A 15074-nucleotide genomic window follows, 5' to 3' on the forward strand; every position below is an offset into this window, starting at 1 on the left:
TACAATGCAAAAAATCATGAAATAAAAAAATTAAAAATTTTTGCTAATAGGTTGCATATATTTATACTTTCTGACCAAATAGTTTATGAAACTTATACTTTCAGATGTCTACTTTATTTTGAAAGCATTTCTTTTGTTTCTAATTAACATTTTAAATGAATTAAAAGCCTAACAATTTAACCTGTTGGGGACGGAGGGCGTATGGATACGCCCTCGCGTCCCGGTACTTAAGGACGGAGGGCATACCTGTACGCCCTCCGCATTTCCGATCACCGCCGCTCGCCGGGTGGGGATCGGACCTGGATGTCTGCTGATATCTATCAGCAGGCATCCCGTGGCAATGCCTAGGAGGGTCCTGAGACCCTCCCATGTCGGCGATCACGGCAAATCGCAGGTCAATTCAGACCTGCGATTTGCCGTGATCCATTCCAATCGGGTCACTGGTGACCCGATCGCCGAGAAAATAAGAATGATCGGAGATGTCAGAGACCGCTCCGACCATCCTAAAGGATAGGAGCGAGGTGGCAGTGTTGCCACCCCCTCCTATCCCCTGCCGTTAGAGTTCATTTCCCCTGCTCTGTCCACCGATTGAAGTTGGGGCAGAGTGGGGGGAACACAGGCGGACCGACGGAGGCGGCGGCATCCTGGAGGAGTGGCGTCATCATCGGAGCAGAGGCCGGAAAGTGCGGCGGAGAAGGCTGCAGCAAAGATCACGGTAAGTGATATTCCCTCCAGATGTTGCAAAACTACAACTCCCAGCATGCCCAGACAGCCTTTGGCTGTCTGGGCATTCTGGGAGTTGTAGTTTTGCAACATCTGGAGGGTCACAGTTTGGAGACCACTGTGTAGTGGTCTCTAAATTGTGGTCCTCCAGATGTTGCAAAACTACAACTCTCAGCATGCACTGACTGTCTGGGTATGCTGGGAGTTGTAGTTTTGCAACATCTGAAGTGGCACAGTTTGGAGACCACTATACGGTGGTCTCCAAACTGTAGCCCTCCAGATGTTGCAAAAGTACAATTCCCAGCATGGCCAGACAGTCAGGGATGCTGGGCATGTAGTTCTGCAATATCTGACCCTTCATATGTTGCAGAACTACAACTCCCAGCATGCCTGGACAGTCTGGGCATGCTTGGACTTGTAGTTTTGCAACATCTGGAGGGCTCCAGTTTGGAGACCACTACTTAGAGGTCTCCAAACTGTTCTTCCCCAGTTGTTGCATAACTACAACTCCTAGCATGCCCAGACTGTCCAGGAATGCTGGGAGTTGTAGTTCTGCAACATCTGAAGGGCCAGATATTGCAAAACTACACGCCCAGCACCCCTGATTGTCTGGCAATGCTGGGAATTGTAGTTTTGCAACAGCTGTAGGCACACTGGTTGGGAAACACTGAGCTAGAGTATGTTTCCTAACTCAGTGTTTCCAACCCATGTGCCTTCAGCTGTTGCAAAACTACAACTCCCAGAATGCACTGACAGACCGTACATGCTTGGAGTTGTAGTTTTGCAACAGCTGGAGGCACACGGGTTGGAATCACTGAGCTAGAGTCTTTTCTAACTCAGTGGTTCCCCACCAGTGTGCCTACAGCTGTTGTAAAACTATAATTCTCAGCATGTACGGTATGCCAGTGCATTCTGGGAGTTGTCATTTTGCCACAGCTGAAGGTTTGGGGTGTCCCCCCCCCATATGAATGTACAGGGTACATTCACACAGGCGGGTTTACTGTGGGTTTCCTTCTACAAGTTCGAGCTGCGGCAAATTTTCCGCCGCAGCTCAAACTCCCAGTAGAAAACTTACTGTGAACCCAACCGTGTGAATGTACCCTAAAAACACTACACTAAATTACACTAACAAATAATAAAAAGTAAAACACTACATATACACCCCCTTACACGTCCCCCCCAAATAAAAATTAAAAACGTCTCATACAGCAGTGTTTCCTAAATGGAGCCTCCAGCTGTTGCAAAACCACAACTCCCAGTATTGCCGTACAGCCATAGACTGTCCTGGCAGGCTGGGAGTCTTGCAACAGCTGGAGGCACCCTGTTTGGCAAACACTGCTGTAGGGTTTTGGTGAAGACAAGCCCCATCCTTGTAACCGGGTCAGCCCTTATTGCAAATTCCTTATTTAGGCCTCAAATGTGCATGGCGCTCTCTCACTTCAGAGCCCTGTCGTATTTCAAGTCAATAGTTTAGGGCCACATATGGGGTATTTCCAACACTCGGCGTTACAAATTTTGGGGCGTTTTTCTCCTTTTACCTCTTATGAAAAGGTAAAGTTGGGGACTACACCAGCCTGTTAGTGTAAAAAAATCTACATTTTTACCCTAACATGCTGGTTTTGCCCCATACTTTTCATTTTCACAAGAGGTAAAAGGAGAAAAAGACCCCCAAAATTCCTAACAGAATTTCTTCTGAGTACGGAAATACCCCATATGTGTATGTAAAATGCTCTGCGGACGAACTACATGGCTCAGGAGTGAGAGAGCGCCATGTACATTTGAAGCCTAAATTGGTGATTTGCACAGGGGTGGCTGATCGTTACAGCGGTTCTGACATGACTGCAAAAAAAAGAACACCCACATGTGACATTTTGGAAACTACACCCCTCACGGAATGTAACAAGGGATATAGTGAGCCTTAACAACCCACATGTCTTTGACAAATTTTCGTTAAAGTTGGACATGAAAATTAAAAAAAATTTTCCCCCCTCTGAAATGCTGGTGTTACCCCAAATTTCTCATTTTCACAAGGGGTAATAGGAAAAAAGCCCAGCAAAATTTGTAACCCCATTTCTTCTGAGTAAGAACATACCCCATATGTGGATGTAAAGTGGTCTGCGGGCGAACTACAATGCTCAGAAGAGAAGGGGTGCCAATGGGCTTTTTGAGAGAGAATTATGCTGGAATTGAAGGCTGTGTGTGTTTACAAAGCCCCCATGGTACCAGAACAGTGGACCCCCTCCACATGTGACCCCATTTTGGAAACTACACCCCTCACGGAATGTAACAAGGGGTATAGTGAGCATTTACGCCCCACAGGTGTCTGACAGATTTTTTTGAACTGTCGTCCGTAAAAATCAAAAATGTAATTTTTCATTTGCACAGCCCACTGTTCCAAAGATCTGTCAAATGCCAGTGGGGTGTAAATGCTCATTGCACCCCTTATTAAATGCTGTGAGGGGTGAAGTTTCCAAAATAGTATATCATTTTTTTACTGTTCTGGCATCATGGGGGCTTCCTAAATGCAACATGCCCCCAAAAACCATTTCAGCAAAATTCGCTCTTCAAAAGCCCAATTTCGCTCCTTCCCTTCGGAGCCCTCTAGTGCACCCATAGATCACTTTACAGCCATATATGAGGTATTTCCTTACTCAAGAGAAATGGGGTTACAAATTTTGGGGGCAGTTCGTCAATCACCTGTGGGGTGTTAAGGCTCCCTGTACCCCTTGTTACGTGCCTTGGGGTGGTGTGTTTTTTTTTGCTGTTCTGGCACCATAGGGGTTTCCTAAATGCGACATGCCCCCCAAAAACCATTTCAAAAAGCCAAATGTGACTCCTTCTCTTCTGAGCATTGTAATTCGCCCACAGAGCATTTTACACCCTAACATGGGGTATTTCCATACTCCTTCCCTTCTGAGCCCTCTACTGCACCCGCTGAACACTTGACATACACATATGAGGTATTTCCTTACTCGAGAGAAATTGGGTTACAAATTTTGGGGGGCTTTGTTTCCTATTACCCCTTGTAAAAATTCAAAAACTGGGTCTACAAGAACATGCGAGTGTAAAAAAATGAAGATTTTGAATTTTCTCCTTCCCTTTGCTGCTATTCTTATGAAACACTTAAAGGGTTAACAAACTTTCTGAATGTCATTTTGAATACTTTGAGGGGTGCAGTTTTTTTTTTATAATGGGGTCATTTATGGGGTATTTCTAATATGAAGGACCTTCAAATCCACTTCAAAACTGAACTGGTCCTTGAAAAATTCAGATTTTGAAAATTTTGTGGAAAATTGCTGCTGAATTTTGAAGCCCTCTGGTGTCTTCCAAAACTAAAAATATGTCAACTTTATGATGAAAATATAAAATATACATATTGTATTTGTGAATCAATATATCATTTATTTGGAATGCCTGCTTTCCTTACAAGCAGAAAGCTTCAAAGTTAGAAAAATGCTAAATTTTCATTTTTTTCATCACATTTGGAATTTTTCACCAAGAAATGATGCAAGTATCGACACAAATTTACCACTAACGTAAATTAGAAAATGTCACGAAAAAACAATCTCGGAATCAGAATGAAAAGTAAAAGCATCCCAGAGTTATTAATGCTTAAAGTGACAGTGGTCAGATGTGCAAAAAAATGCTCCCGTCCTTAGGGTTATAATGGGCTCCGTCCCCAAGGGGTTTACTTGAAATATTCAAAATTTAGAAAATTTGAAAAATACATTTGAAGGTGCTAGAACATAGGACCCCCCCCCCCCCCAAATGAAGGAATTATTACAAAGTCAATGTTAAAAATTCAAAATTAGCTTTTTTTCACAAATGCATCATTTGAGGGACATATTTTATGTGCATCGCTTCTGATATTGAAAGAAATGCACCCTATATTTTATTGAGCTGTTCGGCCCGTGTTTGATAATACTAGGCCATATTTGGTTCCTTGGCCACGTGGTAGGACCCAGAAGGAGAGCAGCGCCATTTGGCTTTCAGGGCATCATTGTAGGCCGCATGGATTATAGGCCGCTCTTCATGCCTGCAAAAAATTTTAGCTGCCAGAACCATACAGAGTGACCCCTTTTTGGAAACGTCACCCCCTAAAGTATTCACCTAGACCAAAATTGAGTACTTTGAGTCCTTTTTGTATGGCTGGAATGGTTACAAAGTCAGTGGAAACATTAACATTTTCTTTCTTTTTCAAAAAATGCATCATTTGTGGGACATATTTTTTGTACATTGTATCTGAAAAGTAGAAAATGAGCCCCATATTTAATTAAGTTGTTTGTCCCGTGTTCGGTAATACCCCCGCTTAGGCCATATTTGGTTGCCTGGCCACATGGTGGGACCCAAAAGGAGAGGAGCACCATTTGGCTTTCAGGATATCATTATACAAATTATAGGCCGCACTTCATCTTGCAAAGCAGTCTAGCTGTCAGAACAATACTGCACCCCCAGAAGTGACCCCATTTTCGAAACTATGCCCCCAAAAGTGAATACGTTGAGCCTGTATTGTGTGGCTAGAATTATTTCAAAGTCAGGGGAAAAAGATAGCAATTAGCTTTTTTTTCCCAAAAACTCTTTATTTGTGGGACATGATTTTTGAAAGTCGCTCTTGGAATGGAGGAAATGCGCCCCAAATGTTATCACGCTGTTCGTCCCAGGCTGGGTAGTACTCCTACTTAGGCCATATCTGGTTGCCTGACCGCCTGGTAGGACCAAGAAGGAGAGGAGCCACCTTTGGATTTCAGGGCATCATTATATGAATTATGGACCCCACCCCATGCCTGCAAAAGGATCGGAGCTGTCAGAACAATACCGCACCCCTACAAGTGTATTGGCTGGACCAGGGACCGCCCTGATAGGTCCTTGGTCAGCAAGCAGTGACGTGCGGCTGTCTGTGACACTTAAAGTTCCTGATGGATATATCCGTCATGTTGTGGGAGTAAGCACCCACTCATGGCCAATATATCCATCACTGGGCATTAAAAACCAAAAGAATCTTGAAAAAACTTGTTTGTTTTGTTGGAGGGTGGGGGGGGGGGGAGTTGGGTGATAGTCCCCATTCATACTGCATTTCTGCAGTATAGGTGTCCGTTGTCATGTTAAAAAAAGGGAAAAAGGGATGCCAATGTATGCTGTAGCAGTCTCATTCAGAAATGAATGGAGCTGCTACAGTATACGTCAGCATCAATTTTTTTGACATGATGCTGACGGATACCTCTAACATGCTGCTGGAATGCAGTAAGAACGGGATGCATTGTAGGGTCACAAAGAGCGCATCTGCAGCATATTTCACACTGTGGATGCCCCCGGCAGTCACAAGGGCTCGATCACTGCTGCGGATGGGTAGCTCAATGTGTCCACTCATGACTGCTGGCGGGAAATCCGCTGCTATGAATGGACACACAAAGCTACCCAGCTGCAGCAGGGAGCTCATTATTGTGACTGCTGGCAGGCATCCGCAGCATGTGATATGCAGCGGATGTGCACCGTGTGATCCTACACATTATGCATTTTTATTTTTCATTATATTTATTTAATAATTTATTTTTTATTTTTTACACTTTTTAAAAAAACATTTAAACATTTTTTTTACACTTTTTTACACATTGTTTTTACACTTTTATTTATTTTACATTATTTTTTTTACACTTTTTTATGCTTTGGAATACTTAGTATTCCAAAGCTTTGCACTTTATGCTGCCTGCTAGTTTAACACTGGCAGGCAGCATATCAGGATGTGCCTCTGGCACATCCTGACAGGCAATAACCGGGGCAGACCTGGGGGTCCTTGTAAAGACCCCCACCTTGCCCAGGTAACATGCAGCATCCCACGATCGTTGCGGGGTGCTACAGGAAAGAGACAGAGGGAGCCCCCTCCCTCGGTCAAAACTCCTTACAGCTCCGACCGTGGCTGTAAGGGTTAAACTGCCGGGACCCGAAGTTCTCTTCGGTTCCGGCAGAGCGGCAGGCCACCGCCCGGCGGGGATCAAATACAGCACACCACGATTGCGCTGCGTGTGCTGCAGGAATGACAGAGGGAGCTCCCTCTGTCAAAACACTTACAGCCCGCGGTGACTTCCAACAGCGTCTGTTAGGGTTAAACTTCCGAAAGTGCGGCAGGGTCCCGGCTGTGTGTTACAACCGAGTCCCTGCCGCAATCTCGTGGGTGCACTGGGCAGCACCCATGAGAACCATGGACGTATATACTCGTCCTGGTGCGGGAACATGCATCCTGCCTGTAAGTGCATACATGTCCATGGTCGTTAAGGTGTTAAATATAAGGAATCAGGGTCTGTCTAGCACAGTACTTAATTCCTGCAAAACTCTGATATGGATGACATCTGGGCCCAGTGGTTTGTGTGTTTTAATTTTATTAAGGGGGTGTGGCACTTCTTGTTGGGTTAAACAGGTAAGATTACCTGGAAAATTTACTCATGTCCTCCGGCATTGTATTTTCCTGTGTGAATACAGTAGAGAAGACTCCAGTTCCTCTTTCTTATTATTGAGGCTTCTGGCATTAGTGCACATACACCTGGCATTAGTGCACATGTTTTTATTCCTATTTCCTCTTACCATTGAGGTGCAGCCCGTCACTACCATGGAACTTATATCTGACGGAGAAGTTGGCCCAGTTCTCTAGGAACCCAAACCCATCTTTCTTAGAACAGCTTCTGAGTCACTTGTTTAGCTCCCTAATCTCTCACTACTTCTCTGGTGTGGCATGTCGTACAGGTAATATTTCAGAAAATACTACCTTGGAGATTCGTGCCTTAAGCTTGCTAAAATCATTTTTAAGGACACTCAACCTGCCTCTTACTTTGTTATTGGTGCCAATGGGCACCATGACCGCTGGGTGTTCTTCAGCCCCTACCTGTAATCTGTCAACCCGATCTGCGATGTACCGAACTTGAGTACCAGGTAGACACTGTTTGGCGATCCCAGTCTTTGTGACGGATTGCTCTGTCTATTTCCCTAATAATTGAGTCCCCCACTACCAGCACCTGTCTGGCCTGCCCTGCGCTCCTCCTTTCCTCCTTACTGAAGCAGACACTTGTTGTGGTGTGCCAGATCAAGACCAGCCTCCCTGACACTTTTTCCCCTACCCCATTTTTTAACTATAACCCAGCTAGCTACCTGACTGTCCTGCACCTCCATGCAACTAACTTAGTGAGAAGCAGACTCCTCTCCCTATGGATCTCAGTGTTGCTAGTTGTTCGCTTAGATCCAGGATCTGGGCTTCCAAGCGCACAACAAGCTCACATCTCGCATAGCAATATGCTCCCTCAAACGGCAAGATTTACATTGGACCACATTGTCAAACATCAAAGACATTGTAAACTAATGTGGATAACAAAACTTTAAAGTGTACCTGTCATTAACAAAGACTTTTTTTTAATAAAATATAGATACGACTATATGTTTATTTGTAATACACATTGATTAAAAAATGTGTATATTTTCAGGTTAAAAAATGCTGTCCCTGCAGTTATTGACTGTGTGTCTCTATGAGGAGTCCAAATACAGGAAGTGAGGGCAGGACAATAAATTTGACTATTCTAAACTTCCAGAATCTAAAGTCATTGAATCTTATGTCACTCATTTAAAACGTGCTCACTTTCAAACTCTGATCCATGCCGGATGATGAGCAAACACAGCTGTCACATCCCCTCCCTTAGACATAAATGGAGGGCGGCATGGCGTGACATCATGAACACGGAAGCTCCAAGCTTCCGTGTTCAGAACACAGCCGTGCCAGTCCGGAGATAACAGGGGGGTACCAGAAGCCAGACCCTCATGATCAGACATATCTCCTATCCTGCAGATAGATAAGATGTCTAGGAGTGGAGTTCCCCATTAGAGCTGAAGTTGGTATCAATATGTTAATCGGCTGAGTAGACCACATTAAAGATGCTTAACCTGTTAAGGACCCATGACGTACCGGTACGTCATGAGTCTGCTCCAATTCTATAACACAAGGCCACGGCGGGTCGGGCCCGGCCTCTAACAACGGCCAGGACCCGTGGCTAATAGCGCGCCATGTCTAAAGTGAAACTAAAAGGTTGCCGGCTAGCTCAGGGGGCTCTTCGGGATTTTGCAATATCGCGGCATCCCGAACAGCTGAGACACAGCAGAAGGGTCCCTTACCTTGCCTCCTGGTGTCCCATCGCCGAATGACTGCTCAGTGCCTGAGATCCAGGCATGAGCAGTCAAGTGGCAGAATCATCGATCAATGGTTTCCTATGAGAAACCATTGAACGATGTAAAAGATCAGTGTGTGCAGTGTTATAGCCCCCTATGGGACCTATAACAATGCGAATAAAAAGATAAAAAAAAAGTGAATAAAGATCATTTAACCCCTTCTCTAATAAAAGTTTGAATCAGCCCCCTTTTCCCATTTGAAAAAAAAACTGTGTAAATAAAAAAAAACATATGTGGTATCGCCGCATGCGGAAATGTCAGAATTATAAAAATATATCATGACTTAAACCGCACGGTCAATGGCGTATGCGCAAAAAAATTCCAAAGTCCAAAACGGTGTATTTTTGGTCACTTTTTATATCATGAAAAAATGAATAAAAAGTGATCAATAAGTCTGATCAATACAAAAAATGGTACCGCTAAAAACTTCAGATCACGGCGCAAAAAATTAGCCCTCATACTGCCCCATATGCGGAAAAATAAAAAAGTTATTGGGGTCAGAAGATGACAATTTTAAACGTATACATTTTCCTGCATGTAGTTAGGATTTTTGGGTTAATCTGTTTCTAGCTTGACCCATTGTGCAAGTGATGGTGTACCTTATGCTCTGTTGTTCTCCGTGGAGGCAGCATCCTTTGCTCTAGGGATACCACTGGTGCCAAATGGACCTCACAAACTTAGAGTGAGGCTTGCTGGGAAGAATATGGCTAGTCTACCCTGTCACCAGCATTTTGGTATTTAACTACAGCCACAATACTGTTAAACTGTATTTTATGTGGTCTGTTGTTACATTCAGAAAAAACACATTGGTACGGTGTTGAATTCCTGGACACAATTAACACTGAAAATGCTTGGGTGGATAGACAGATTGCTTTTTCTATTTTACAGCATAACATTGATAGAATCTATAATACAGTACCTTCAGTAGTTAGGATGCGTATTAGACATATTTCTTTTGCCTCATGGCAACACTGAATGTTCTTGTGATCTGGAAGTTTAGGATCATTTTAGGGACACTGGGCTTTATAGCTAGCATTAAGAACTCAGCTTGCATTACTTAAAGGGGTGCTTCAATAATTTTTCTTTTTAAATCAACTGGTGCCAGAAAGTTAAACAGGTTTGTAAATGATTTCTATTAAAAAATCTTCCAGTACTTAATCCTTCCAGTAGCTGATGTATGATCCACAGGAAGATCTTTTCTTTTTGAATTTTCTTTCTGCCTGACCACAGTGCTCTCTGCTGACACCTCTGCCCATTTTAGGAACTGTCCAGAGCAGGATAGATTATCTATGGAGATTTGCTCCTACTCCGGAAAGTTCCTAAAATAAACAGAGGTGTCAGCAGAGAGCACTGTGGTCAGGCAGAAAGGAAATTCAAAAAGAAAAAAACTTCCTGTGGATCATAACCGCAGATGATAAGTACTGGAAGGATTAAGATTTTTTTAAATAGAAGTAATTTACAAATCTGTTTCACTTTCTGGCACCAGTTGATTTAAAAATTAAACGTTTTCCAGTGGAGTACCCCTTTAAGTACATATAGGCAAATATATTAAAATATGTTATTGGTTCTTACAAGAAGTGTGCATTGGATAATATTGAGCTGCAACAGTAGAGGCAGAAAGTGTTGTCATGGGGACATAGACAAGAAAACCCTTTCATTGTAACTTTAAGACACAAATGAAACTTATATAGAAACAATCAATGGGTTTCAATATTTTATTTTATTTAAATAAGCAGAAACTTTACAATTATTATGGTTGTTGTTTTTTTCCTTTCTATAGGTGGATTTCCAAGTATTATATCTTTCTTGAAATACATAACTTCAGATGTATTTGCTGCTTGGTCTGTGTCTCAGTTCTATAAGTAACATTGCATAGACACATTGGGGGAGATTTATCAAAACCTGTGCAGAGGAAGAGTGGTGCAGTTGCCCATAGCAACCAATCAGATTGCTTCTTTCATTTTCCACAGGCCTCTAAAGAGGCCTGTGGAAAATGAAAGAAGCAATCTGATTGGTTGCTATGGGCAACTACACCACTCTTCCTCTGCACAGGTTTTGATAAATCTCCCCGATTGTTCTGTCCTCCTACCACAGAAAACCTAACACATGAAAATCATATTCAAAAAGTCATAACCTGTTTAGAAATTATACTACAGGTTTTATAAAAATCATTGGCGCTTCAGCTGAAGTACGGGGTTAGAACTATTCATATTTTATAGTATAATACAATATGATACGCATTAATGGCTGAATGTAATGAGAATTCATACCTAGTCTTTCTTTAGACAGAAGAAGGTGTAAATTCCTGTATGTCAGTATTATTAAAGCTAGATCTTTTACATGTTTTATGTGATTTGGTGTTGTTGCCTTTGGGCATGCCATTAATTCATACTATGTTCATAACTAATGTGTCTTCTGTCATGTATATATGTGATATCTAAACAGAAATAAGAATAATTTTAGTCTTCAAAAGGCAGATACATGTATTTAAAAGTACAGTGAGAAATGTTTCCAGTAAAAGACAACTCATAAGACAAAAGCTGGGAACTCCGGACCGGTCCCTCAAGATTCAGGACAAAGAGCAAAACACTGACTCCTTATTGAGATGGTACACTCAATATTTCAGAATTTAGTTTCAGTGGCCACCTGAAACAGAAATCATTCTTAGAAAATTGTTCAAATACACATACAGAACAGAATCCCCAGCTGGCATTGCTTGGGTCCCTATTGGAACATACACTGGTCCCTTCCCATTCACTGGTCCCTGTCCAGCCCTCCCATAAGATTCCATCCACCCTATTACCAGAACGCTGAAGGGAAACTGATGACAAAACTGATTCCATAGTTTCCTAAAGTTATTCGTTAGAACAAAATTATCAGTAATATATATATTTTTTTAAGGGAGATTTAAAAAAATAAAAAATAAAATAAAAAACACACTGTATGGCTAACTATAAAAAGCCAAAACTAATGACAAATGGCAAGCAACTGATGAAGAGACTGAAGTAGTCCTAAAAGCTTGTTATTTTGTAGTCATTTTTTTTTAGAAAGTCATTGACAATCCTTTGATTACATTTTATATATACGAATAACACATGAAGCAGAAAAAATAAAATAGTAATAAAAAGTAATAACTAAAAATAAAGTTGATCATTCAGAGAAACTTCAAATATTGATTATGAGTATGTTCAAACAGGTGGGTTACCCGCAAGTTTCCAGCGGGGGGTATTACATTAAAGTCAATGTAATCTGCTACAGAAAATCTGATACTAAACACCCAACGCGGCTAACACCACAACATGTGAACATACCCTATAGCAAATTTTACAAAACAGGCCAAAAACACATATTCAAAATTAATAGAAGTTTTTTCGTCTTACCACATGGTCGTTGATATAGATAGTTCCGCTGGTAACGCCGTGGAGAGACATTATTGTTCCAGGATCCTGAAAAATTACAGTAGTAAAAAATAAGTAAATGTAAAGAGAGTTTAACTTAATTTGATTATAGTTATAGTCACACGTGCATAGTTTTGGTGCAGATTTTGCTACCCATTGAAGTCAGTAAGTGGATGGATAGCATTACTTCAGTAAACCCCTTTCACCATACTATTCCCCCACTCACTGCAGCAAGGTCACGTCACCCGGTGGTCATGTGACTTATCACATATATGAGACAGGCCGCATATTGGAAGGAATTTATCATTCACTTTACACGTCTTGTGGTGTGTAAAAAAGTCCCATATTTGATTTTGCGCAATTTTTTGTCCAGAATGATTTTTTGGCAAACTAGTTTATTTAAACTATTCTGCCCTCTCACTTTGCAGTGGTTTTATACTTATTAGGGGGTATTTATCAAAGAATTTATGTGGTTTTTTTTTTACGTATCTTTGGTGCAATGCCATGGCGCAGTGTCTTTTTGCGCCAAAGTTTGGCGCATTATCTCCACTCTCATTTTTACAACTTTATCAAAATCACACGGTCCTGTGTGTGATTTTATCTTTAGTCAGTAATTCCTCATTTGCGCCAATCGATCTCTGGCGCAATTTTGCGCCTTTAGGGGATTTTTTTTTGGCTCAAATCACCGGCAAAAAAATTTTGCACATGGAAAACACACTTAGCAATGTCAGAAAATGTAAAGGCGTCAACATACATAAAAAAATTTTTTTGTGAAAGCAGCAACGCCTTCAGGGCTGCCCAATACTGTCCTGCGACATAGTTGTCTCTGAGGAACCTTCACCCTCCGTTGTGCCAGCATTGGACATGGCCACACAGGTTCAGGAAAGGTAAAGCACTAAAGCAGTGGTCTCCAACCTGCGGACCTCCAGATGTTGCAAAACTACAACTACCAGCATGCCCGGACAGCCGTTGGCATGCTGGGAATTGTAGTTTTGCAACATCTGGAGGTCTGCAGGTTGAAGACCACTGCACTAAAGTAACAAAAAAAAAAAAAAACTACCCAAGTTGAAAATAAAATCCATTTCACATGGTGGCTATAAACCCCACAAAAGAAAATAACTCCTGTCGCTTGCTGATATACTGCAGGAGGGACTCCGAAATGGCTGCTCTACAGGGTAAAATACGCGTCCTCTGTGGTGGTAAGTTCTGTGTAAAAGGCGCTGTGAACAGCTGATTTCAACATTTGAGCCAAAATTACTAACAACTTGCACCAAATGATAAATTTGCTGCATGTCCATGAAAACCAAAGTGAAAAAAAAGGGTAAAAAGAAACGGTCAACAGGCAAAATTGATAAATACCCCCCATTATGTGCAACTTTTTTCCAAATGTTGCAAGCCAATAGCAGCAATCTTTTTACTTACAAAACTTGCTTACAACAACAGAAGTAAAAATCCCACACATGTGCACGTGCGCTAAATTTATAAAACCGCATTCACCTGACAGGGGAACATAAAAAGACTTGCACTGTAGCACTTCTGGAGTCCTGTGCATAAAAAGGGGGACGAAGTGGCACATGGAGGTAATGAAAGAAAATTACACAGTTTCATTACTTGGCATCATGTGCTCAAAAGCTGAAGAAAAAAAAATCTTAGAACACTGCACACACACATATATATATATATATATATATATATATATATATATATATATATATATATAGTAGTGAAAGAGTGACACCTTCAGGAAATAAAAAGGAAAAAAAAGTGTAGGGTGAATGATACATTAACTGTGTTAGGCTGATGTTAAACTCAGTGACACCACTTAAACTCAGTGGCACCACTAAACTCCGTGACCCCACTTATTCAAAACTAGTATCCCCCATGTGAAAAAAAGTAATTGCCCCTTAAGTTAATAACTGTTTTGTGACAACCTTGGCAGCAGCAATGGTAATTAAACATTTGTGATGACTTGCAACTTGTCTTTTATATGACTTTTGAGGATTTTTGTCCCACTCTGTTTTAGTAGAATTGTTTTAAAGGGTACTCCGGTACTAGAAACCCTGGTAATCCACATGCATGGAGTGATCTTTGCTCCGTGCCGGATTACTGTCTGCCCAAAGATGTGGTCCACAGCACCCTCCACTTATCTCTATAGACATGAATGGAGGGGGCGTGTTGACCACGGCCGCTCTAAAGCCTGGCACAGCCAGTGTTCTGAGCATAAATATTCATAACGCCAGGGAGAGGGGCCGGAGATCACAGGGGTCCCAGCTGTTGGACCAGTCATCTTTTCCCCTACCCTGTACATTTGGCTGCATTGAAGGGTTTGCTAGTCAGGGGTGGACTTACTTGTCAGCTTTAGATGACTTTTTTGCTGCAAAAACCTAACAACACTTGACTTGATGAGTTAGAATTTCAGGATTTTCTAGGATTTTAAAATATGCACCAATTTTTTTTTAGGAAAATGTGTCGCCAAAATAAGATATGACTGCATTTTCTGGGAAAATCAGTGTATAAACTTAAATATGCGCCAAAAAATTGATCCTGGTAGAACCCAACCTTACACTACCTCCACCATATTTGACTGTTGGTATGATGTTCTCATTGTGGAATGTGGTGGTCTCTTTATTTCAGATGTAATGGCACCAATGTCTTCCAAAAAGTCCCATCTTTGACTCATTATTCAACAGAGTACTATCCCAAAAGCTTAGGGGTCATCAAGATATTTTTTGGTATATGTATGATAAACCT

The 15074-nt window shown here is 41.7% G+C and overlaps 1 protein-coding gene across 1 annotated transcript in view; it reads right to left on the minus strand.

Annotated features, from left to right (window-relative positions):
* Positions 1-10967: 10967 nt before the first annotated feature.
* Positions 10968-15074, minus strand: part of LOC130367439 (chloride anion exchanger-like) — a 78798-nt gene continuing 74691 nt past the window's right edge. The window contains exons 20-21 of the mRNA XM_056569859.1: positions 12306-12371; positions 10968-11571 (exon numbers count right to left, since the gene is read on the minus strand). Coding sequence (XP_056425834.1) covers positions 11548-11571; positions 12306-12371 — 90 coding nt within the window. The 3' untranslated portion in view covers positions 10968-11547. The remainder of the gene's footprint in view (positions 11572-12305; positions 12372-15074) is intronic.

This window comes from Hyla sarda, chromosome 4 (assembly GCF_029499605.1).
Source record: "Hyla sarda isolate aHylSar1 chromosome 4, aHylSar1.hap1, whole genome shotgun sequence".
Taxonomy (NCBI): domain Eukaryota; kingdom Metazoa; phylum Chordata; class Amphibia; order Anura; family Hylidae; genus Hyla; species Hyla sarda.